General features: G+C 44.4%; 2 protein-coding genes across 3 annotated transcripts in view; both read left to right on the top strand.

Moving 5' to 3' along the window:
• SARS2 (seryl-tRNA synthetase 2, mitochondrial) overlaps window positions 1-12611 on the top strand; it is a 13139-nt gene extending 528 nt beyond the window's left edge. The window contains exons 1-16 of one of the 2 annotated variants that reach the window (XM_042439084.1): window positions 1160-1413; window positions 2623-2718; window positions 3080-3109; window positions 3558-3698; window positions 4169-4223; window positions 4708-4771; window positions 6384-6489; window positions 7303-7350; window positions 7941-8049; window positions 8438-8483; window positions 9686-9773; window positions 9913-10025; window positions 10600-10693; window positions 11334-11426; window positions 11583-11648; window positions 11918-12611. In XM_042439084.1, coding sequence (XP_042295018.1) covers window positions 1168-1413; window positions 2623-2718; window positions 3080-3109; window positions 3558-3698; window positions 4169-4223; window positions 4708-4771; window positions 6384-6489; window positions 7303-7350; window positions 7941-8049; window positions 8438-8483; window positions 9686-9773; window positions 9913-10025; window positions 10600-10693; window positions 11334-11426; window positions 11583-11648; window positions 11918-12034 — 1512 coding nt within the window. In that variant the 5' untranslated portion in view covers window positions 1160-1167 and the 3' untranslated portion in view covers window positions 12035-12611. Of the gene's footprint in view, window positions 1-1159; window positions 1414-2622; window positions 2719-3079; window positions 3110-3557; window positions 3699-4168; window positions 4224-4707; window positions 4772-6383; window positions 6490-7302; window positions 7351-7940; window positions 8050-8437; window positions 8484-9685; window positions 9774-9912; window positions 10026-10599; window positions 10694-11333; window positions 11427-11582; window positions 11649-11917 lie in introns of those variants that run through there. The other variant, XM_042439085.1, reaches the window with a different exon arrangement.
• A 2316-nt stretch (window positions 12612-14927) lies between these two features.
• On the top strand, window positions 14928-24898 carry CCER2 (coiled-coil glutamate rich protein 2). Its single transcript, XM_042439097.1, has 6 exons — window positions 14928-15202; window positions 20167-20213; window positions 21140-21233; window positions 21548-21616; window positions 22424-23325; window positions 23744-24898. The coding sequence occupies exons 1-6, from the start codon at window positions 15157-15159 to the stop codon at window positions 23819-23821; spliced, it is 1236 nt and encodes a 411-aa protein (XP_042295031.1). The 5' UTR covers window positions 14928-15156; the 3' UTR covers window positions 23822-24898.
• Window positions 24899-26176: the final 1278 nt, after the last annotated feature.

Genomic DNA, 26176 nt, shown 5'->3' with positions numbered 1-26176 from the left:
CCAGCCAGACACACACACACACATATATACATGATATACTATAGGGCATGTGTGTGTGTGTGTGTGTGTGTATACACATATATATATATAGTATGTGTAGTTTATGGGGTGGAGAGGCCTGAAAAGATGGTTCCATGACAATACACACACACACACACACACACACAATACACACACACACAGAGTACTATATATATGTACACACACTATATATAAAATACAATATGTGTGTGTGTAGGTGTAGTATATTGTTGTTTATGGGGTGGGGAGGCCTGAAAAGATGGTTCCATGACACAATTGTATGTAAATATATATATATTTATACACACACACACACACAGAATATATGTACACACACTATATATAAAATGCAGTGTGTGTGTGTGTGTAGTATATTGTTGTTTATGGGATGGGGTTGGGTTGGGGAGGCCTGAAAAGATGGTTCCATGACAAAATTGTATACATACACACACTATATATATATATATATATATATATATATATGAATGAAATACAGTATATATATATGTGTGTGTGTGTGTGTGAGAGAGAGAGAGAGAGAGTGTGTGTGTGTAATTTATGGGATGGGGAGGCCTGGAAAGATGGTTCCATGACACAATTGTATGTATATATATATTTATACACACATAGAATATATGTACACATACTATATATAAAATGCAGTGTGTGTGTGTAGTATATGTTGTTTATGGGGTGGGGAGGCCTGAAATGATGGTTCCATGACAATATATATATATATATATATATATATACACACACACACACAGTGTGTGTGTGTGTGTGTGTGTGTGTGTGTGTGTGTGTGTGTGTGTGTGTGTGTAGTTTATGGGGTGGAGAGGCCTAAAAAGATGGTTCCGTGACAGAATGATATAAATACACTTTATTGCTGAATTTTATGGCTATTGTATGTAATAAAGGTTGCATTTCGACACACAGGAAGAAGTCTGAGGAGTTAGAGCTTTATTAGTGTTTGAACATCCAATAAAGTTTGGCTCCTGGCTTCCTTCACACCTTGTAGGCCCAACATCTCAATCTCCATGGCAACCAGATCGAGCGGAGGCGGGCCCGGCTGCGTTGTGATTGGAACGTCGGCCGAGGCGCGCTCTGCCATTGGCGGGCCCTCTCCGTGTCACATGACCAACCAAGATGGCGGCGCCCATGGGGCTCTGCCGGGGTCTGGGGCGGCGTTGCTTAGCTTTGCGAGGGGGGCTCTGGAAGGGGAGCCGGGCGGCCTCGGCCGGGGTGAGAAGCCGCCTCTACGACCACGCGAGGGACGGCTGGACGGCGAGGCCCCGGCTGGACGTGGAGGCCCTGAAGGGGCGGCTGGGCGAGGCCGAGAAGGAGTTGGAGAGGCGGAAGGGGCCCCTGGGACCCCAGGACCTCCACCATGTTGTGAGTTGGCTGGGCTGGGAAAGGCTGGGCCATGGGAAAGCCCCTGAGCCCGAAGCAGACAGATGGCCTTTGGGCCTCAGCATTGCTTAGAGGGTGCCTCTACATCAGTGGTCCCCAAACTGTGCTCTTTGAGGGGTTTTAGACTACAGCTCCCACAATCCCAGACTACTGGCCAACATGGCTGAGGCTTCTGGGAGCTGAAGTCCCAAAACCTGGACGACCAGAGTTTGGGGATCACTGGTGTCGATGCATCCCTAGAAGAGTAATTTTGTTGGACTGCAACTCCCACAGTCCTCTAACCAGTAATGTTTCCAAGGTCTGACATTTACTAGTGGTACTTGGAGATGCTGGGAATTGCACCTGGGGACAGGTTGTGAGTTTGATCCCAGGCAGGGCTCCAGGGTCCACTCAGCCCTCCATCCTTTTGTAGGTTGGTAAAATTGATGGGGACAATTTGTTTTACAGATTGTCAACTGCTTAGGAAATGCTCTTTCACTGATAAGCTGTATTGAAATGTCCTTACTGTTGCTGTTGCTATAACTTCTGTGTCACTGAGGTAGAGCCTCCCTCCTCTTAGGACTGGGCTACTGTTTCCTCATGTTTCCTCATGGCAGAATCTATGAAATAATAATGAGGTGGAGTGTACTTCTGAGCCTGTGTCAAAGGCAGTCTGGTCCCATTAATGCTTGTTTCCTTTTCTGTTAAGGCAGAGTTGTCTGTGTGCCAGAATTTAGTGGGTCAACCTTTTTTCTTCCCTTGTGATGCTGTTCTTGGGCAATGCTATATGTCTGCTAAATAAATCATCAGCCACTGTTGACCCCCCAAATGTACTTGCTCTACAGTTTCCATCCACTCTAACTGGCATGGCTGATAGTGAGTGATTATGGGATTTCAAAAACCTTCAGGTGTACCTTGTGTTAATATCTGCCTTTTCTCCCTAGTCACGGAGCAGTTAAATACACAGAAACCTTGTCAGCGTTTTGTGGCTCCCAAGTGTTTGGAGTGTTTTGGGAAGGGCTTCCAAATTTATGCCTAAACACAATATAAACAACACACTGCTGTTTCCCATTGTTCTCTCTCTCTTTTTGGTACAGTAGTTTCAAGTAGGAGGGCACATGCCCATGTCTGCTTTTTCTCTTCTTTAATAATCTTATGAAATTAAAGTTGGGCTGTGTTATTTTTTATCCCTTTAATTCGATGGCCGACCAGGTTGCTACCTGGCAGAAACTTCTTGAAGTGCAAGAAGAGATTGCAAAATACGAAGCTGAAAAAGAGAAAGTTGCTGAAAGTGTGCGAAATCTTGTGGTAAGTCTATAAGATGGTGACTGTCATGGAAAATCCATGAAACATGACCAGTGCTAGTGAAAACATGTGTAAATACTGTATGTGTAAAACATACATAACTAAGTGTGTGTCTCTTTGTTGATTATACCTAGTTTGGGTTTTGTTGCAAACATGAGAATTGGAAAAATTGGGTTTGTTTTAATAAAAAGGCAGTGGGAATGTCTAGCCCTAAATCCTAGTTATTAGGTTTGTTGTGTAGTTTTGTTAGAGCTAGAACCATTTGTAGATATTTTGAGTTGTGTGCTGCGTAACTGTTTCTAATTATAACATTTTGAATTTAAAAAACCCTCTTTACCTACTGTTTTGCCTTCTTTTTTTACAGAAAACTCAAGACAGCAATACTTTGCAATCAGTAAGGATATATTCTTTCTTTCTTTTTAACTACATAAACTAAATCAAATTTGTAGCAGAAGTAGGAATGTTGTGGTCCTCCATATGTTGGACTGAAACTTCTAGCATTCAGTACCATTGCCTGTACTGGCAAGGGCAACAGGGAAGCATTTTATTTCCTCTTATGCCCTGTTTGTGGGAAGCTCCGAAGCAGGACTAAAAAACCCTCCTGGTGTCATGCCACAGCAGCTTGTACTGAGAGATGCAAAGGAGTTGTTTGTATCCAAGTTGACTTGGAAATTGAAGTTAATTAAGCCAAAAATCAATTCCTCTGAGAAAGTACCCTGTTACCCACTTTTCCCAAGAGTTCCTCTCCTTTTCTTGGTGCTGTTAAACATTTGGACTGAGGTTTGTTTCTTTAATCCAAGCTAATGCGACTCTGATGGTGTTCCTTCTCTTTTCCTGTCCAGCTCCCTCTTTACAATGCCTTGCGGAAGCAAGGGAGGGATCTCCGCCTTCGTCTCAATGCCTTGCGTCAGGAGGAGGTGGAACTAGATGAAAAATACTACCTGCTTGCCCTCAGGCTGCCCAACAGGACCCATCCTGATGTGGTAAAGAGACAGCGTGTAGAACCCGGAAGATGTAGGGGCTCGGAATGGGCAAAGCATCCTAAAATTTTGGAGACATGGCCAGGAAGATCCAATAGTGCCTCTTTAGTTGAACATACTCCCCTTGTTGAGGTTACCTTGATCAGTCCCTCCACTGCAGATAAAACAGGAGCACTCATGGGTCTCTTTGTGGCCAAAAATAATTTGGGGAAGCTCACTATTTTACACCAGCACAACCTCTGAATGGGGGAATGTGTGGCCTCTTAATATGAATTGCTGTGAATAGCTTCAATATCACTATTAATAGTATAGATAAGCTCAAAGCTTGCTGCAAATTTGGGACCCGTGTTCTCCCATCCCATAAGAGCCAATGTAACTGTTTCGTTTGAAGGCAGTAGTTATTCCCATGGCAAGAACAGAAATAGCTCATCTCATTTTTGTGTGCGTTACCCTCTAACCTTTCATTCCTGCAGCCAATTGGAGACGAGAGCCAAGCAAAAGTGGTGGAGACAGTTGGAACGAAACCAGGTAAGAAGTAGGAAAGGGGATCCTCAGCTTGCAAGGGGTGAGGTCAGGGTTGCCAAACTCCCTTCCCTGCTTACCGTGGAGTTTGCCCTTTCTCTACTGCCACGGAGATATGTGGGCTGCAGGCAGGCCTAACAATGTTTTTGGCCTCTCTGAGACTCCCATGAAGCCTCTTCAGGAAAGAAAAATAGTACAAAATTTACTTTTCTGCTTATAGAGAGCTCCAAGGATGGCACAGAACACAGGAGCTCTCAGTCTGTGCCATCCTTGCCAATCAAAGCCAGACATAGATGTCCAGTCACTTCTGGTTTTGATTGTTCTGTATTTTTCGCCCATTTCTAAGCATGGCGATAAGGGGGTCAAAAAAGTTGCCTCCAGGTTTGCCAGAGCTTTCTACCCCTCCTTGAACAGTTAGACCTGTTGGCAGCCTCCTCTTATTCTTGGTTTCATTCTTTTTACCTCTCTGCTCTGTTGTTTTTTTTAACAGCATTTGACTTCCAGGTGAAAGGACATCTGGAACTTGGAGAAGAACTGGGAATCATAAGGCAAAGGTCAGTATGAGAGACTGTGGTCTTTATTACGGAGGATCACTATTAACAGGCAAAACTCCTCTCTATCTTTCTCACCCCACTCAAATATTTTATAGGGCATTCTGAAAAGGAACTGGATAGACAGCATGTATTACTTTTTCTTTAAGCTGAAGAATATGGAGCAGTTGTGCCATCTACTGGCAGAGAAATGTTTTAAAAATACTTGAATATTCACAGATTTGATCGCCTGCCGATCACCATGCCCCATGTTATTTAATGGCAATGCATGCACATGGATGTGCTGCCATGTTCGTGCATATGTTGTCACCACTAAATTTTATTTATTTATTGTATGTATACCTTGCTCTTTAGAAATGCTGTCAGATCAGCGTACAAAATTGTTAATTAGACAGTTCCCCATCCTCAGGCTTACAATCTAAAAAGACTTTCACACAGTCTAGCTGCTTGACAGACCTGCGTCACCTTATACACTACTTTGAAATTTTATTACTAGGGTCTCAGTTTGCATCTATCTGTATCCCATCACACTCTGATCCCACTCCCACAACTGTTCTTAAATACCTGTGGCTTAATGCTGTACTCCATCAGTGCTTCTTAAGAATGAGTTCAAATCCATGGAAGCCAGTTTCAGTCCGTTTAAGATCAGCACTTCCTGAAAACACATTAGGAAAAGTTATTGTTCCATCATACTTGTGTGGGTAGAAGGAGCATTGAAAAGAGCTGATTGGTCACAGGACCCAGAGTATTTACCAGATGAAGCTTTGCATTTGATCCAGACAGCAATGAATGCTCCACCTGTATTTTTGCCTGGTTCCTTTTGAGCCGATATTTCCAGACTCTGCACGCACTCATTAGCTGATTGCAAGTCCCTCTCCTTCCCAAAACAGGAATAAATATTTCATATTTTCCCTTTGAGCTGAAGCTTTTGCCCCCTGGGATTTTCCAACAGAAAGCTTCTTTCTTCTCCTTTCCCAATTTCACAAAGTTCTCTCTAGCCCTGGGGCAAAGCAAGCAGGACAGGTAGGCTTGCCTCTCATAGAAGAAGGTTGATCTTGTCCTGAACTCAAATGAGTTAGTACTCTTGTGTAGCTGCAGGTGGTTGTTTCTGAGTACAATATGACTCTGGTTTGGCAAGTGGTCCTCTGAATGCCAAGCATGTAACATGTTGGCAGCACATAAGCTAAGGCAGAGTTTGGGAAAGTTACTTTTTGGTACTGTTTTCCTTGGACTGTTTGTTTATTTCACCATTAAGAAGAATAAGAACTATGACAGTGGGGTGACTAATCTAGCAGCTCTTTTAAAACTGACTGATTTGTGTTAGCATGCATGCACAGTTTGTATCCACATCTTGTGACAATAAACCTGTGCAGTATGTACATTTCTACAGCACATAAAAAAAGAAGTTTGGTCCTCATCTGCACTTTTAGGCTAATTGTGTCAGAGAGCAAAGAAATGCCAAGGATTTTGTCTTTAAGCTGTTTGTGAACCTGGAAGGGGCTTCATAGATTATCTGCACTTCACCCCAAAGCAGGGAGAGCTCACAGGAGCAAATCAGGCTACATCCCAAGAAACTCATTAATATATTTCTCCTTCTCTTCTTCTACTGTTCCAGGCGCTTGTCACATGTCTCTGGTAACCGGTCATACTACCTCCGTGGGGCAGGAGCCATGCTCCAACAAGCCCTGGTACAGTTTGCTCTCAACAAATTAATGAAAAAGGTACAGAAAATGATGTGTCTTAACTGTACAAAACAGCACTTCCTACTGGATATCTCTTACCTTTTTAGATATAACTCCTTTTGGTTCAGTAATATTGCACAAGGACATGTAAAACGTGCAAGGCTAGGCCTGTCCGAGGTGTGCCTTGTCTAGTATTTGTGGCCACATTTCCCAGCAATCATCAGCCATAAAGCGAGCCACTGAGTTGGTTAGGGGCCCACCAAATGAGAATCTTGTAGTTGAAGGGAACCACAGGGGCCATACAGGGATACACAACTAAAGCGCTCCTGGATGATCCCCTGTTTAAAGTCATCCAAAGATGGAGAGTCCACCATTCTTTGAAATCGTCCATTCTACTGCCAAACAGCTCTTACAGTCAAGAAAATCTTCCTAATGTTTAGGTGAAAATTGTTGTAATTTGAACCCATTGGTTCTCTTTCTCAAGAATGGGTCTTTCCTTTGGGGGTTATGTCCCATAACAGGTTAGCCTTCCAGAATTTATGGGATTATGTTCACAGGTTTGGAAGTGTGCGGTCCCTCTCTTGTTCACCCAAGACAGAGGAAAATTCTTGCTCAGCCCCAGGGCTAGCACAATCACCCTGTCTGTGTCTCTGTTTACCTTTAGGTTTAAAACCTCTTTACTACATAATTCAAATAGAGTATAATGAAGGTAGGAAACATGGGCTTTAAAGCAAGCTAGTACATATATAAATATAGTTATATTGTAATATGTAGGGACAAATGAGAAGCCCGGTGCAATGGCATGACACCGTGTTTCTGCAGCTGCTTGTCTTTTCTTTGTTTTTACTGTAGGGCTTCATCCCAATGAGTGTTCCAGACCTGCTTAAAGGAGCTGTGTTTGTGAGTACTCTTTCCCCTTTCCCTTCTCTTTCTGTGCTGTGAAAGCTTCCAGGGCAGCAATATTGTGTGACTCTAAGGATGTTTCTGTCAACCATGTGTGTGTGCATGGACATGCATGCATGCACCTTGAGCATCCCTGCTGTCTGCTGCTCCTGCCAATGCTGTGGAGGGGTGGGGAAAGATGAGCTATGGTTCTAAGTCTTAGTACTTCCTTGGCATTTACAAAGCCTATAGGCAGTTATTCTCTTATTAAGTCATTGAGACCTAGTGAGGACCTAGCTGCTCACAGAAGAGAGTGTTATGAATGATCTGAACAGAAATGTAAAGAAGGGGCTGCCATCTGGGGGAATCCTAGAGGGCCAGATTTGTATCCCAAAAGGGCCAAGTTTGGTTCCAGAGCTTGAGGTTTCCCACTGGTCTTTTATTTGCCCTCTTCTCTCTGCCAGCTTCAGCTAGCATTACTTACCTTCCTGCCAGGTTCCTACACAAATCTGTGTCAGTGGCTGTGCCCTGGATACCTGAATAGGCCAAATGGCATGTTGCCCTGGGCAGTATCACATGTGTGGTGTCTTTGTCCTTCTGCTCACCAGGAAGGCTGTGGCATGCTTTCTGATGCCAGTCCCTCCCAGTTGTACAACATAGACCCTTCCCGCTTTGAAGACCTGAGTCTGGCAGGCACATCTGAGGTTGGAATTGCAGGTAAAACTAGAAGGGAGAAGAAGTTTTAGCCTGTGGGTGGAAGAGGACCTCTAGGGAAAAGAATGCCTACAAATTATGAGAGTTGCAATCCAGGACATAGGAAACATAATTGAATGAGATAAGGCATCCAGGGATTTATTTTCAGTTTGAGCATTCTGGATATATATTATTTCACACATCCTCAGATTCTCAGTGGAGAGTAAATGGTTGAAAATGTGGAAGTGAAACTGATGTGTTAAAAACATTAAGCATGAATGGTTAAGACTACCTCTTTCTGTCTTTATCTTCAGTGAGAAAGAGGGTGGTGATGGGTAGAAGGAGGAAGAAATTGTTTTATATCCCCTATTTCTTAGCCAAATCCTTTTCAACTTCTTTTTATTCCCACCAGGGTACTTTATGGATCATGCAGTAGATCTCAAAGATATGCCTGTCAGGTGAGGATTTCCTTTGGTGGAATAATCAAGAGCTAGTCCACACGAGAGTCAGCTTTAGGCCATCTTTCCCCTATCTCTCTCTGCAATCCTTTCCCTATGTCTAGGCCATCTTTCTCCAATTTGCCTTCTGTCAGAGATAAGCTTTAGTTTTGTGTCCTTTCTTTCTATGAGCCCACCTTCACAGCATTCCCCGAGCTGTGAATGGTTGGCTTCAACCAGGCTTACCCAACTCCTCCCTTCACACCATAGGTTGGTTGGTTTTGCTGGGTTGGTAATCCACCTCGATTTACCATAAAGTGCTTAAAGCTGCCCTGCACTGCCATACTGTGCTTCATGGCAAGAGACAGAGTTGAAGAAGCATCTGGCTACATCCCCATAGCTGAATGGTCAATGATGGCGTCAGTACTGATATTAGTGGATGTTCTCCAGGGATCTCAGCACTTCTGTAGTCATTGTGCATCTGGCTATGAGGAAATAGTCAGCCACTTCTCCAATGATGCTCGTTTTCTATGAAGCACGGAATGGCCTTGTGGAGTGACTTCAGAGGTTTTACAGTATGTCAAGGGGAGGGTATATGGCTCAGTGTAGTCCTTGTCCGCATGTGGATATTTATACTATACTGAAGGGATGTCTGGTTGAGGCCAGTGTTGGCACAAGGAAATTGAGTAATTCCTGACCTTCTCTCCTAGAAAAATCGCTGGGTCTCAGTGCAGAGATCTGTCAGTCAGTCAGGACTGTATGTACTTTTGCACTTAACATGAACTCAGGTTTTTCCCCCCACCCATGCAACTTGAAGCCTTCACCAAGACTAGCTGGGTTCTGCATCATGAATACATTTGTCAAACACCCATTTCTGCTCTTCTGCATATTTTATTCTTATTTTCCTCTTAATGTATAGCAAGACAAGGAGCTGTGGTCTCAAAGGCCTTTTTTTCTTCAACCGCCCAAAAAAACCCTTCTGCTGATAATTGTCCTTGACAACCTTTCTGGCTCCTGAACTATTTTCAAGCATACTTTTGCAGTCATGAGGGATAGAAAGTTGTTTGACTTACATGAAAGTTGAGACTTTTCAGGAAGTGGTATTTTGCCCTCCTAGGGCATTGTGGTATACCCATGCCCAGTTTTAGCTGCTGTTCATTTCTGTGCCTTCTGCTGTCTTGACTATTGGCTAATGAATCATGATCTCTTTTTGCCTTGGCCAGAACGGTATGTTCAAGTACGTGTTACAGAGCTGAAACAGACACAGGCAAGGATCCGTGGGGTCTGTATAGAGTGCACCAGTTTGCCAAGGTAAGGCATTGTTAAATGGGAAAAGTAGTAGGGGGAGGGATGGTGGACTCCATATCATGAATGTATCTTAGGATGGGTGAAGGGGTACATGTTCCCCTACCACTGTGGCTAACTAACCCCTTTCTTTCTTACAACTCAGGTGGAAATGTTTGGAGTTACTGCCAATGAGACTGGATTGGAAAGTGCGGCCTTGCTAGAGGAATTTCTGACTTTGCAGAAAGAGCTCTTTTCTGAATTGGGGCTACACTTCAAGTGAGGAGGGGTGCAGATTTCCAATGTTATCTATGGGATCCATGCTGGCCACTTGCGGTAGTGGGCAGTTGTGGGGGAGAAGGGCTGCTAAGTGAGACAACCAGTGGTCACAGCAGACCAGGGTGTTCTATTTTGAATGTACAAGGTTTGATTCCTGTTTCCGACTTTGATGACTCTGAAGGCAAACCTTTTCTTGGCAAGATTTGTTCATAGGAAGTTACTATTGCCTTCCTCTGTGACTGAGAGAGTGGGACTTGCCCAAGGCCCGTTTCCACGGCTGAGCAGGAATTTGAATCCTATTCTCTCAGAGTCCTAGCCCACCACTCACTCCACTATACCATGCTGGCTCTCAAAAGACCCTTTGCTTGATCCCCAAAAGATAAAGGTAGGTGCTTCTTTGGGCACGGTTTTCCAAACCAGAGGGACTGCTACTGTTTGTCAGCCTCAAAGCTTGGAAAATTGAGTTTTGTACTATGACTCTTAGAATCCCATAGCCAGCATAACCATTCATTCCTGTATTCCCAACCAGCATAGCCAACACATCCAAGCCTGATCATGCTCTCTTTACTGACAGGGTTCTTGATATGCCCACCCAGGAACTGGGCCTTCCTGCCTACAGGAAGTTCGACATTGAGGCCTGGATGCCAGGGAGGGGAAAGTATGGAGAGGTGAGTGTTTTTGTCAGATTGAAACTAGGGCGTGGGTGGATGGTGTGCAACAGTGCTTGTGGATTTGGTTTACATGGTTGGGTTTCAGAGATTTATTTATTTTTGTAAAGGGTATTAATTTCAGGTCTATAAAGTTCATTTCTTTTCTCTGTGCAATGTTGCTCACACAAGGAAACCCCCTTCTGTTTTTTGTGTGGAAGAGGGCAAGGTCCAAAGTCCAAGGGCAGCATCCTTCCATGACCCCACTGCTGTTTTGTTTTTGAGTGCATTGTTTCACTTTCCTCTCACATTCATTTATTTGGAAGATTGTAAAAAGATTCTCTCTCTCTCTCTCTCTCTCTCTGTGTGTGTGTGTCTGTGTGTGTGTAAGAGATAGAGAGTGAAAGTGAAAGATTCCCTTGAAGGCCAGAATTTTCCTCCTCCCCTTCTTGCAGTCTATTGATAATCAACATGGTAGGAAATGTGAAGAACTAAGCTGCGCCTCTTCATCTGCCTCATTGTGCCCCGAGTCCTATTTCTTCCATAGGTCAGGCTGCAGCCTAGATGGACGAAATTCTTTTGAAATTTCCCAGAATGCTCTAGTTTGATTCCTCTACCATAACAACCGTGTTCCTTTTTCCTTTCAACCCCACCCTGCCAGATCTCCAGTGCTTCCAACTGCACAGACTACCAGAGCCGGAGGCTAAATGTCATGTACTACAATCAGGAAGGGCAGTTGTGTTATGCACATACGGTAAGCTCAGCCAGGGCAGTATCTGTGGGCAGAAATACAGATTGGAGGGGGTAGGGGTTAGGAGAGAAGGAAAGACTCCCCTTGGCTACATGAGCCAAAGGGGACCTTTGTGCCAGTGATGTCTGACCTCTTCCAGCATGCTTTATTCCTTGGCAGGTCAATGGCACTGCCTGTGCCATCCCCCGGATGCTCATTGCCATTTTAGAATCCAACCAATGCAAGGTTTGTTCCAGCATTTTGTTTTTAAAATGTCTATATGGCAGGGGGTGGGGACCTATATTTTTGACTCAGGGACTGAATTCCAATTTGGGAGGGTCTCAGGCAGACCTAAGGTGGGGGGAAAAGATGTTCTAAAATATGGCTATCCTCTTATTGTTGAATTAAGGCCACAGAAACTCTGTTGGTCATGTTTTATGTTGCATCTACAGGTACTGGGCCTTCATAGTGTCCTAACCCAGCTCTGTTTTTTTCTCTTTCCCTTTTACCTCAAGGATGGAAGTGTGCGAGTACCAGAAGCCTTGCAACCACTGATGGGTATGGAGATGATCAGCAAACCAAGTTATGCTACATTGAAATATATTGGCCCAAACCAGCCCAAAAAACACTGAACCAGTAAGTGTAGGATTGCCCTAGAAAACCAGAGGTTTCTCAAGCATTTGAGGGATCCAAACATGAGATCATTTGCTGAGGAGAGAAGGCAGAGGGGGCCTTCGGACGTCTCCTTCTGCGCAGCCGGGGATAAGGAGCAAAGCTGCAGGAACAGTATTCTCAGTTATGGCTTTGGAAAGGAGCCTTACATCTGGTGTGAAGTGACTTCCATTCTGGAGTTTTGTGGCCATGCTCTGTGTAACGGGAAATGTTCAACTTCCTCCTCAATACAGCCTTAGTGGGTTGTAGAAGGTTTTCAAATGGCTGTCTCCTACTGTTTTGTGCAGAAACCAGACACACAAGGGAAGGTGGAGTTAATTTTGGGCTCTTTCCACTCCATGATATCTCTGTTAGTTGGAATCTGCCCTCTCCATCAGGGCATCCTATTTGTTTTAACTTCTGGTCACACGTTGAGGGGAACAGCATGACATTCTGGCCTTCCACCAATTTACTTCTGGCATAAACTGACCATCAATGAAGTGGAGAAGACAATTCACTCGCACACTAAAGAGAAAAAATAAAAATTGTTTCTAACAACATTTGGTTTTGGCTGCTCTTCTTCTCTTGGTGAAGGGAGAGGTAAGGTTAGAGGATCAAATGTCAAAGCGATGTGTCTCATCCTAAAAGGTACAAAAGTCATGATGCATGTTCTTCTCCCTGGCCAGCTCACTGAACCTCTGCACTGAGAAAATACTAACTTCTGTGCATTTGCTTCCTTTTGCTGCTCCAAGGAAAGGCAAGGAGCTACACTGAGAGTTGAGATAATTGTATGTGTGTGCATAAGCCACTCTTAACTTCTGAGACTTTAGCACTTGTGAGCATAAATTTGAAACTATAGTTGCTAGGTTCTTGCTCTGTTTTTCTCTTTTTCCTTTTTAATTTGCTAGGATGCACTATGGTTTTCATGTTCCTCGCTGTCCTGCACTCCTCCCCTGAACACACTTCATTTTGTCAAGCGCTCTTAAAATGAAACACCAACATTCCAGATTAAGCCTGTCTGTGTAGACTAGAAGCAAAGATGACTGGACGGAGCCTGTTGTACTTGGGACATACTGTGTCACAATGTGACTCACTGGAAAGGATAATAGTAAAGGGTTGCACTACAGATAGTTGATTCAGTCAAAGAAACCACTGCTGCCTGTGTTTGCAAGACAGGGCTGTAGCTGATGATGAAGGCTGAAAGCCTATTGTTCAAAGGCCTGCTATAATTCAAAGTTGATGGTGGTAAATGCAAAATATATTTAATGTTCTGATGGGGACTAGAATTTGGATTTCCACCCGTCCGCCCCCAGGTCCAACATCTGGGCCCCAACACAGCACTCCTGCAGCTATTCCAGGTTGATAGCTGCCACTTCTGTTTCTGAGCAACTGGGTCTCCTTGGAGCATTGACTGTCGCACATAAGAATCAGTCCTTCAATGAGAAAAGCAATTGCTTCTCCCACCTGCCCAGCAGCTGCTTTTCTTTTGTGCGACAAGCAGGTTGCAAACCAATAAAGCCCTGAGCAGACTTCTCATGATAGTCCACATACAAAAGAGAGGGCAGAGCTGATGGGAGAAGCGAGAGGTCGACCAAGGCAAACAGGTGGAGCCAGCCCTCGCAAGGGAAGTTTTGCCAGGCGGCTGGGTAAACAGTTCTCTATTTCCAATTTGTACAGAACAGGTCAGGCAATACGTTACATAAAAATTTGGACCAGCTGCTGTTGACTTGTGATAACAAACTCTAAACCTGTACAACGCTCTTCAACATGAATATGAAAATGAAATCATTTTTGTCACATCACCAGTGAATGCAATCTTTAATCACGACATCCAAGTTGGCTGAGCACTGAAACACATGCAAGGTTTTAATGTTAATTTTGAAGGAGTTGTAGTTGTGTGCCTTCAAGTAATTGCTGACTTCATGCAACCCGGACAGGGGTTTATTGTCAAGGTTTCTTTCAGAGAGGGTCTGCCAACATTACCTTTCTGTGAGGCTGAGAGAGTGTGACTTGTTCAAGGGCAGCCAGTGGGTTTCCATGACTGAGCAGGGATTCAGATCCTGGTCTCCCTGAGTCCTGGTCTTAACATAAAAACTACTATACCATGCTGGCTCTTTAAATGAATCATCCAAAGTGTTAAATTTGGTTTGGGGATCAAGTTAAGCATTTTGGATCGCTTGTTATATGTGTATTTCCCCCCAGTTTGGGACTCAGCAGTGGCTTGCCACAAAACGCCATGAAAAGTCCTCAAGCTACACCAGTGAAAAGAAGATTAATTTTTAAAAAAGTATACAGTATATATGCAGTTGCATGCATACACACACACATACAAACACACAAATTGCATCCTTTCCCATTCGCGCGCGCACACACACATAGAGTATATTCAAATTGGATTCTCTCCCAGTTGCATGCATATACACACACACACACTGTATCCTTTCCCACTTGCATGTATATATGCATATTGGATTCTTTCCCAATTGCATACACACACACACACACACAGAGCATCCTTTCCTAGTTGCATATGCACACACACACATATATAGTATATGCAAACTGCATCCTTTCCCAGTTGCTAAACCCTAACTTCTCCTGAGCTGCTGCTTTTCCAGCTACTGGAAGCCACTCCACTATTCAATCTCTATTCTTTTCCCTCTTCCTAACTGGAAATGCTGCAGGCAGGAGAATCCAGCAAGAGACTGGAGGAAAGGATACACCGTGCATTATAGAGAGAGAGCTCGAAGCAGCCTTGGGCCCTTTGGGGGGGGGGGGGGGGGGGGTGGTTGGTTGTGAATTTTGCTCAGTTGCAGAGAGGTAAGGAGCCTCTCCCTCCCTCTCTCTCTCTTGGAGGGAGCAACTGACATCACTTCCTCCCTCCTCTTTAAAATCCTGCCCCCCTCCTTTGCCACTGTCTCAGATGCACCTTCTTCGCTCAGTTTCATCCAGACACACAAAGAAGTCCTTCAGCATCCAAGGACACAGTGCCTCCTCCTGAAACCCATTTGCTTTTTCCCAGCTCTCTCTGATCTCATCCCAGACCTTCTGCTCTCTGGAAAGAAAAAGGGAAACTGCATCTTTTCAGGACCCAAGAGGAGTCATGCTTTTGGGGGGTCTCTCCTTCCTGCTGCTCTCCCTCTGCTCAGGTGAGTCTACCTGGGATGGAAAGTTACCTGGGGAAGGGATGGAGGCCTCTTTCATGGGCTAAGCCAGGAAAGGAGCTTCCCTTCCCCTCTACTACTAGCTACATCTCTCTCCTCCTTAGAGAAAGAAAATCCCTTTATATAGTTTAATGCTCAACTTTCCCCCTTCCTTTTTAATTGCAGCCTATCTTTAAGTAACTTAATCCTTAAGGCTATCATGGTTCCTCTTAAGGAGTGAGATGCAATTGAGTATATAGCTGCTTTGAGTCCCTATGTTGGAGGAAAGGAGGGGTATAAGAAAATAATGATAATTAATGATAATAATTAATAATAATACTGCATCAGCTTTCCTATATTGGGAGTGTGGCTGTGTGGCTAGGGATGATGGGGCTTGCAGTAGGTCATATCTGAAGGGCTCTGGGCTGGAGAGGACTTTTGCACATCGTTTCTAACCACTGCTTGAAAAGACAGATGGTTTTTTATGTTTCCGTTGCACATTGCACTTTATGATCGTTTCCAATGCTTTCTGGTGATGTTCTAATGGTTCTCCAGATGATTTAAAACCACTCCCTTTTAAGACTGTGAGCCCCTTTCCTTCCATTCCCTCCAATATTGTCTACCTTGCCTCCCTTCCAAAAAAAGGAAAGTAAAGAAAAGAGAGATCCCTCCTTTTTTGTTCCTTTGATGTAATGGCACCTTTGCAAGTTCCTTTGAGATCTTATCTCAATGTGATTTGTTAGGATAGTCACAAACTGGGCTTTGTTAAGAGTTTTCCTGCAACTACAGACACATATAGACACTATATTGTTAGCTCTGCCTTTCTCCCCGGAGAAGAGACTCATGCCTCGAAAATGCAACTTAAAGTGATGATCTCAAGAACTTGGACTGAATTCCAACCTTCTAAGCATTTCAGTACCTTGGACAGCAATGCTTCAATTGATGTATTTTTTGCTCCAGTTCACTGTGGCCAGGATCCATTAAGAGTCCTTTCAGCCCCCCAAAACTTGCTCTTCCATCAGAGTGAGACTGTGGGACCACCCTCCGTTGCTGCAAAGGGGGGTGGAATCTAATACAGATTACAAGTGCTGTAATTCCCATCATCCCCAGCCACTATGGCTCGGGAGGATGGGGCTTGTGATCTGGCGCATCCAGAAGGGTTCTGGGTTAAAGAAAGGCTTTATTTAGCTCAATAATTCCCAAACTCTAACCTTCCAGGTGTTTTGGACTTCAGCTCCCAGAATCTCAGACCATTGGTCAAGACAGCTGAGGCTTTGGGGAGCCGAAGTCCAAAACGTCTGGAAGGTGAGTGTTTGGGAATCAATGCTTTAGTTCATGGTTTCTCCAAAAACGGAGAATTGCATCCCCAGAATTGCTCCATGGGGCACAAGTCTCCATGCAAAGGTTACGGTGCAGAGTGACCTTTTCTTTAACCCCAAATAGCCTTTGGAGAAAAACCCCCAGCACTCTAGAGTTGCATTTCAATTGAGCCATAAAGTTACCGGGTTGGAAAAGGGGAGGCACTGCTCATGTTAGGATGACCAAGGAAAGCTTTTTGGAAATGATGCATCCTCTCTGCATACATTTTGTGTGTTGCCTTTATTGCAGTGTGTGTGTGTGTGTGTGTATGTATGTGTATGAGAACCCTCAACCCAATAGGTTGACATGCACCATGTGCTGCATTGTATAACCCAATCGTTCCTAAACAGAAAAGAATGTGGGCTTTTAAAATCCCCACTTACTATATAACAAACCGGTGCGTGCTTTTTACAACTGCTAATTCTTCACTGTGCATTTTTGGAAGGCTTCTGCTGTTCTGAGACTGTTGTTTGCTGCATCCAAGCAGACAACCTTTCCCCACTTGGGCCATTTCTCTCTAGCCATAAATTTCATTTTCAATCCTATTCCCCTTTCCTCTGGTGCATTTGCAGGCATTAGAGACAGCTGGTGTCATGTTTCTCCATCAGGTTTGCTTTGATAGAGAGGGTTTTGTCCATGGCGGGCCTCAGATGGACAGACATCTCTGGAAATGGAAGCCTCCCTCCCCAATCCAATTTGCTTGGGACCCCAAGGAGGGTCTCTTTCCTTCTCTTTGTGGCTTGATTTGGCTTTTGGGAGCCATCTGGAAACTTTATTTATCCCCGTGTAGAGATCATTCTGCAGAGAGCCAATATGCTTTGCCTGGCACAGCAAAGCTGCACTCCAGGTTTGGACCCCCAGTTCAGTCTCAGGGAGTAAGGATGGAATAATAAAAAGCTTTAAGTTTTCTCCCTGGTCCCAGGTTAATAAATCAAGTTCATAGACTGGAAGGCCCCTTTTGACCAGGTTATTCCATCATCCCTGTGGCTCAAAGCAGGAAGGAAGACTCTCCCAGGAGCACCCTGGATCTGGGTGATCCAAAGACTCTTTTGCAGCGTGAGTGTGGCACAGTGGTGCAAAACCTCAGTTCCTTATTTCACTTTTGGTTCCAGGTGTTACCTGGCTTGTGAGCATGTTTGTACAAATAGGTATCTTTCTGGACCAGGCCATTGGCAGAAAACCATCTAATAGATGATTTGATTTTCTAAAGGGCTGGTTTATCGATACCCATAATCCCCTTGCCTCCCAGATGTATTGTCTGGGAGTTCTCCTACGGGCATTTTGGATGCAGAACTGGGGAGGTGAAGTCTTCTCCTCTCCTTCAAGCTTTAGCTACCACTGCTGTGAATTGAACAAAAACCTAGGGATTGATCCCACCTTTATCTAAACCAATATAAAGAGGAAGCTGAATGATGGATCATAACTGTATTCTTATGCAAGGAGACTGGAAAAGTTAGCTGGTTCTGCTCTTTTCAGCATATCCCTCTGCAACACAGAGACTGCCACAGTCTCTTTCCATTGTTGTTTTTGTTCTGAACCTAGTCTTATGTAATAGTCTTATGCAAGATGAAGGATCAGCTCACCTGAACAACTTAGCATTGGCTTATCTATCTAAGCCATTAGTCTCTTTGCCTCTCCTCTTGCAGATGGAGAGAGGAGGACTAAATCATCCTCTCAAGACGGTTTAAACCCCTAATCTTCCATCTTCTGGGTCTGGAGCCCAGCCTTAATCCTCAACCTCCAAGATGCATCCACTCATGCTTGCACCAGGTTAACTCCAAGAGCTGAATGGAGTTTCTCTAAAATCTATCGGGGGCTGGGAGGGGTAGCAGCACATTTCGCTCACAAATGTGGAAGCAGGGGCTGGAGGCTGGGTTTGCTTTTGTACTATGAACACAGTTCAAAGCAATAAAAATAAACCCGGGACAAAGAGGGAAAGTGGGAGGAGAGAAACCAGGACAGTTTAGAAGCAACTGGACTGTCCCTGCCAAATCAGGAGAGTTGGAGGGTATGCTGCCATGTGTGCTGGACCATGTGATAGAGCTTCCAATGATGATCTTAGGTTGCCCATAGTTGTCCACTCTCACTATAAGAGATGGTCAGGATGCCAAGCTGGGGGAAAGAGGGAAAGATCAAGTGAGCCAATGAAGAAGCATCTTCATTTTACATGACAACTGCCAGTTTAACACCACTCACTTGGTGCCAGCTGTGCCAGGGGTTACTGCGGACCACCCAGAAAGCATTAAGACAAACACAACTGTTCCAGGAAGCTTCCATGTTCTATAAGTGGCTTTCTTCCACCCAACTATCCTTTTAGGCTAAAGCTAGTAGGACTTATTAGATCTCAGATGGTTTGGAAACCAGTGTCTGAGTTGCCAGCTTGTTTGCTCAGGAATTCCTCAGCCCTGGCTAGGGAGTTGGGTACGTTCAGCTTGGAGAAGAGATGACCAAGTGGTGAAATGAGAGCTGTTTTTAAATATCTGGATGTCATGGATAAGATGGAGCCAGCTTGTTTTCTGCTCTTCCAGAGACTAGATTGGATGAACCAATGGATTCCAAATACAAGATGCCGGCTAAACATTAGGAAGAACTTCTTTACTTAAGAGTTGCTTGACATTGCAATAGAATGCCTTAGTGGGACATGGACTCTCCCTTTTTGGGGGAGTATTTAAACAGAAATGGGTTGGACATCTTGCACCAATGGTATACTGTACTTGTGTATTCCTGCAGAACAAAGGGTTGCATTAGATGGTCTTTGAGGCTCCTTCCAACTGTACCATTCTAAGAAGCACTTGCTACATTTCTGCATTTTTGCCTGCTGCTAGAAAGCACTGAAGCGATTTCCCCGATCCGAACCAAAGATGACAGCTCCTTTCTTTGAGAAATCCTGTTTGTAGAACGCCAGAACACGAAGGTGTTCCTATTTAACAGACTTAATCCTTGTTTTCCCAGAGCTGCAAAACAGCAGTTTGAGCGTCCTTTGAAAAACAATTAGGAACATGCTGTATCAGGATTAACTGTGCAATGTGCCTTCTGGGCTCCCGGCATGCGCTTTTTAAGCTTCTTTTATTGAACAGCTGTCTCCCATACAATTTTAATAAGCCAGGTTTTGGTAGAATTAAAAGAGGGAGGGAGCGAATGTGCCGCAACACCTGGACAGGTAAGGATATTGTCAGATTCTCTCTTATTATCCCACTCCTTCACTGACAGAGACAATACAAGGGCTTTTCATCCTGCCAAATGCAATACTACTATAAAGCATAAACTCCTAGGGAGGTATCACTTTTCTTTTTTCCTTTACATAGCAAGAGCCCTGGGGCAGAGATCTCTCTTTCTGGTTACATTATTCTGTAAAATGGCCTCCCCACTTATGGTGCTATATGTATAATAATACATCTTTTGTTGTTTTTGTTTGCCATCAAGTTGACTTTGACTTATGGCAACTGAATGAGAGACCTCCAAGGGATGCTCAGGTCTTTCAAACGCAGGACAGCTCCCTCAATTGAACCAACCCAGCTATAGTGAAGTCTCCTTCTTTTTGTACTGTCTTCCACTTTCCCTTAAAGCGTTGTTTTAATGTGTGTGCGTGAACATTCATCTTTCCTTTTCAGCCTTGGCACTGCCACTAACCACTCAGCTGTCAGAAGAAGATGAAAGGGTAAGATTGGCAAAATGGGAGGAACACTGGGTGGGTGTCTCATCTGTCTGAATTTCGATTGAAAGAGACAGGAAAGCTAAACTGGAGTATTTCATTAAAGACATCCAAGTTATAATGATCTCTAGTACAGAATTTGCCAAATTGGTGGTCTCCGGAGAGATGGACTACAACTCCTATCTCCTTTGGGCAGCATGGCCATTGCTAGTTGGGGGTGATGGGTTTGTAGTCTGGAGCAAACTAGAGAAGAGTTTGAAATTAAGGGAGGAGGGATGAAAGAGAGGACGTCAGATCCCTGGGAAGAATAAAGTAGCATCTATACATGTGTAGGTGGAATAGCGTGAGAGCCCCTACATTTTAGTCTAGGGTCTGATCCGCACTGCAGAAATAGTGCAGTTTGACACTACTTTAACTGCCATGGCTCAATGCTATGGAATGCTGGGATTTGATAGTTTTGTGAGCTATTAAGCCATCTCTGTCAGAGAGCTCTGGTGCCACAACAATCTACAAATCCCAGGATTGCACAGCATGGAGCCATGACAATTCAAGCAGCGTCAAACTGCATTAATTCTGCAGTGCAAATCACACCTTAATGACAGTGGGCTAATGGCATAAGAAAGGAACGTGGGTTATAATTATGGAGTTTGAGAGATGCTAAGCTTACCACGTCATTCTTGGGCAGACAGAAATTCAATAGGATGGCTTTTCTCCATGGATGTCTATCTGCAGTAGAGCCATGAAGGGAAAAGGAAATTTATTTTTTGGATTAGTGATGGAAAGGATGGATAGACTCAAGAAAGATAAGAAAGAGGGGGGTGAGCTCCCATTCTGTGGCCATATGTGTGTATGGGAAGAAGGCCCGGCAATTTCTGAAGCTATCTTTGGGTCTGCCAATAGATGCCCACATCTCTTTTGATTTTCTTGACCAGGTTACTAGATGCATCACGGAGATCCTGGCAGACACTCTCTCCAGACCTAGTCCGATCCCTGTGACCGGCGAATGCATGAAGATACTTAGGGAAGGTAAGTGGATATTGCTGTCCTTTGCAAAGCAGGTTTCTGTGTAACTGCCCCAATTCTCCACCTCTGGAGCAGTGAGGTGGAAATGCAAGGTTCAATATCCCCGGATTCTAGTCTGTAGAGGATGCACATCCCATTAAAAGAAGGGTGGGTAACTATGGTCCTCACAATGTATTTGGATTGTTGCTGTGTGCCTCCTGCTTGAATCCAAAACCCGTGTGGCGCAGGCTGGGTGTGATATGTGTATTGTACATGCCTGTGTGCATTATACGCCTGCTGTGGTTGTGTGTGAGGTGTTTACAGTGTGTCCATTTCAGATGAAAGAGTCCTGGCTATGCTCCATCACCAGCATCTCCTGAACGAACTGGAAGAACTCACGCACCAAGGTAGACTTCTGTTTTCCTGAGCATAAAAAAATTGCATACCCTCCAAACATTAGCCTTGGTTAATCCTCTGCCATCCCACTTTCGCAGCAGCTTTTTAAAAACAAATCTGCATGGCATGTTCAATTCAGCTGTTGTGATGCTTAATGGCTGAACCTCCACTGCAGAAATAATGCACTTTTACTGCCATGGCTCAGTGCTATGGAATTTGAGATGAGTTATTTGGTGAGAGGTTGAGCCTTCCCTGTCAGAGAGCTCTGGTGCCACAACAAACTACAGATCCCAGGGTTCTACAGGATGGAGCCATGACACTTAAAGCGGTGTAAAACCTCATTAATTCTGCAGTGCAGATTTGGCCAGTGACATCACAAAGAATCCTTCCTAGGTCTTATGCTTTGGTCATGAATTCTTTGAGCCTGGGGTACTCCTGACCAGGTAGCCTTATGAAATAACGTTTAAAAACAAGGCCCACAGTCAGAACTAGAACTTTCGGCAAGGTGGTTTATAAGCAAAGAAGGGGGCTACAACTATGGCTGCCCAAGGGGACAGCTGTGGATCTCTGGCATTGCCAAGGGTTCCACTTTTTCTACATGCCATGGCTACAGGGTGAGATTATTTAGTGACTGAAGCCCTAATGCAGAGATAAAGTGATGCCAAAGCAAGGCTGCCAAAAATGTCTGCTAGCAGGCACATAAAGGGTAAATGTTCTCACAATACGTTTCTCCCCCAGGGAACAGTTTGCCTTGCCCTGCCAAGCACTATGAACCTTCTTTTTTGCCATTCAGTTAATATCTCCAATTCATTCTTCAGAGAACATAAAGCATCACTTGGGCCATGAAGGGGGCCGTGATGCTTGGGAAGGAGAAGAAAATGAACAGGAAGATGTGAAGAAGAGGGACAAGAAGCAAACTCTGGACAGAGAAGCTGGTTCTGAGCAGATGAGAGAGCAAAATGCGGGAAGGAAGGAAGAGGAGCAAGAGACGAAGGAATACGAGAAGACAGAAAAAACCGAAGAGAAGGTGAAGGAAGAGAAGGTTTCCGAAGGACAGGACCATCATAAAGCTTTGGAGGAGCAGGTCAAGGAGCTGATGGAGGAGGAAGACGAGGAGAAGGCGGAAGAGGAAGAGGATGAAGCAAGGAAGAAGAAGAAGAGAAGGAGCTCTTCAGAGACATGGTCTTCTAAGGAGTATTTTGGCCACATCAAGAAGAGAGGTCCAGATCAGCCAAAGATCAGGGAGGTGATGCTTGAAGAAAATCAGGATGATAAGAGGAACGGATTGATCAAGAGACACTTTAAAGTGGAGGAGGAAGAGGAAGATGAGAGCTCTGAAGAGGAGCCAAAGAGATACCACCACAGAGGATTTAATAAAGGCCGTCATCATGAGAACTGGGAGGACGAGGAGGAAGACGAGGAGGTGAAGAAGAGGCCTTCTCTGGCAAAGAGAGTGGCCGAAAAGGCTAGCGATGAGGAGACAGCTCAGTTCGAAGAGCAAGAGAAAGGCGTTAAGGTCTCCAATTCCCAGATCCACCTCCATGGAGGATGGAAACCTTGGCAGAAGAAAGAGCAAGAGGAGGAATTGAGGCATGGACACCACCATAAGCAAGCTGGTTTGGACCTCAAGAAGAGACACGAGAAGGATGTAATGTATCCGAAGGACAGACATCACAGCCACAGTGGGGAGGAAGACGAAAGGGAAGCCAGCCCTGATGAGGTCAGTAGCCGTACTTCATGATTTTGCATGCTGGGGTCAGGTGTTTTCTGATTTGACATCCGTGTCAGTGAGATTCCTGAAGTTTTCCAAAAACAGAAGGAAAGTTAGGACCCAAAATGGGGGAAGGAAGGAAGAGGAGCAGGAGATGCTGGTTTGGAAAGAAAGGACCATTCAAAAGACTCCTATGCTAACATATTGGAAAAGATATTTGTTTTTTAAATGTTGTATTTTTAACGCGTTGCATTGTTTTGTATTGGACTGTTTTTAAATTTTGTTAGATGCCTTGAGTCCATATACTGGGAGGAAGACGGGATATAAATAAATTAATAAAATAATAATAATAATAAACCCCCCCCTTTTTTTTTTGCCAGCATAGCTAATGAAGGTTCCTCTTCTGTTACAACCTCTGTCCTTTTAGGAGCTGAAGAAGCTGGAAGAGATCGAGCAAGAACTGAAAAGGGCTGCCGAGAAACTTGAGGCACTCAAGAGAGGATAGTCTTCATCCATTGTTTTTGGGAGCTGGGTAGGGCTGGGAAAGGGATATTCTTCTTCCCAGTCCTTTCCCTTTTCCTTCCACACATGCAATCTTTGTAAATATAAGCTCGCTCTCTCTCTCTCTCTCTCTCTCTCTCTCTCCAGCTTGGCTTTGGACTGTTAATGGAGCTTCCCCTTGCTTCAAAAGACCCAGATCCCCCAAAACACAACCCCTCTGCCCTTAACAGCATCTTCCCGAAAGGGCAAAAGTACTTGGGCTCCTATTTGCTTGCTGTGTAAAGTGTTGTCACTTGGCTAAAGGGACTGTCCCTGAGGACCACTCCAGTCCCACATTTACACTTTGCTCTGGGCAATTGCTCATCAGGATCTGCTTTACTATTTACAGGATCCTGGGCATATCCTAAATGTTCTTTTTCCACCTCTATAAACATACCAATGGAGCTTTAGAGGGTAAATCCTAGGTAGCACAGACCTTCTACACAAATTCAACAGGAGGAAGTTGGGGAACCTTTAATTCGTCAAATACTTTGGACCACAACTCATGCAAGAGCTAACATGATGTCATGACTTGAGCGTTGGACTGGGAAACCAGGGTTCGAATCCTTGCTCAGCCATGGGAAGGCAATGTCCTCTGCACAAATCTTGCCAAGCAAGGTTCGCCGGCTTAGAGTGATCCTACGTCAGAAATGACTTGAAGGCACACAACAACAACTCCCACAATCCCATACCATTAGACATAGCGCCTGGGGCTTGGGAGCTGAAATCCAAAATACTTAAAGAGGCCCCAAGTTTTGTCCTCACACACTCACACTTTTGCTGCTGGAAAAACAGGGAAGATGCTGTAATCGCCTGTCAAATATGGTAGTCTTGTAATCCTCATGAGTGTACCAGGGCAATATATATAAATTAAACACAAAAGAGGCCGCAAGGGTGGGGAACCTAAAGCTAAATCCAGCCCTCTGGGCTTCTTCAAATAGCTACATAATTCCCTTCATTATTTTGTGGTTTCCTTCCTTTTGTTCAGTATGGCGTAGTGGTTTGAATGTCAGACAACCCTGGGGACCAGGATTTGAATCCTGGCTCAGCCATGGAAACCCACTGGGTGACCTTCAGCAAGTCATACTCTCTTAACCTCAGAAGATGGCAATGGCAAACCCCTTCTGAAGAAATTTGCCAAGAAAACGCCATGATAGGGTCGCTATAAGTCGGAAATGATTGAAAGCACACAATAACAGCAAAGGCTTAGCTACTGGCAATAAGAACTTTAAGCTTGATATTTTAGTCCTGGCCTTTGGCCCCACCAACCACTGGAATATATCTTCCCATCAAGAACTACTCAAATGAAACCTGGTCCTTAGTTGAAAGAGGTTTCCCATCCTTGGGAGGAGGTGAAACGTTGTACCTCTGTGATTCACTACAATGGACTTGCCTCCAACCTACTTCTGCTGCCTCTCTCCATCCCAGAATCCGTTCAACTGCAGCCAAGAACAGGGCTATCCATCTTTGGAGGATTTTTATGTACTGTGAGTAATAGCTCCAGTTTTGCCTCTCCCAAACTGGCCTATGCTGAATCTCTGCACCCAATTGTTGGTCTGTCAAAAGCAAAATGATCTACTGTTGGAGGTGGGAGCAGCTGCCTGTTGTGTCATTCTGACACAAGGCAATCTTCCTCTTACCCACTCTGAAAGCTGAACTTTTTCATGGGCAAGACAGTTGTGTGCCTCCAAATTTAATTCACAAATAAAGGTGGACTTTTGAAAATGGTATCAGTAGCTACTAACTATAGAAAGCCAGAATGGTGTAGTGGTTTGAGTGTTGGACTATGACTCTGAAGATCAGAGTTTGATTCCCCATTTGGCCATGGGTCCCTAGGTGACCTAGGGCAGATCACACACTCTCAGCCCCTAAAAAAAGGTGATAGGCTTGCCATTGTTGTTGTTCTGTGCCTTCAGGTTGTTTCTGACTTATGATGACCCTAAGGTGAGACAGAGAGTGACTTACCTAAAGTCACCCAGTGGGTTTCATGGCTGAGGTGGGAACTGAACTGTGGTCTCCAGAGTCAAACAGTCAAATCACTGTGCCATGCTGGCTCTCAAACCTCCCTAAGATTTGTCTTAGGGTCACCATAAGTAGGAAAGGATTTGAAAGCATACAACAACAACAGATGTATCCCATTTTCTTTCAGGGGATGAGAGTGTATGACCTGCCTAAAGTCATCCAGTGGGTTTGCATGGCCAAGTAGGGAGTAAAACCCCGATTTCCAACAACAGAGCTAACTATAGCATTCACTTAGGAGAACAGTGTATTGCAAGATACAAATATTCCCCTATCTGTATGCAACAATTTAAGCTCCAGG

Source organism: Sceloporus undulatus, chromosome 9 (assembly GCF_019175285.1).
Source record: "Sceloporus undulatus isolate JIND9_A2432 ecotype Alabama chromosome 9, SceUnd_v1.1, whole genome shotgun sequence".
NCBI lineage: Eukaryota > Metazoa > Chordata > Lepidosauria > Squamata > Phrynosomatidae > Sceloporus > Sceloporus undulatus.
Note: the sequence above shows the minus strand (reverse complement) of the source record. Positions and strands in the feature narration are given on the sequence as shown.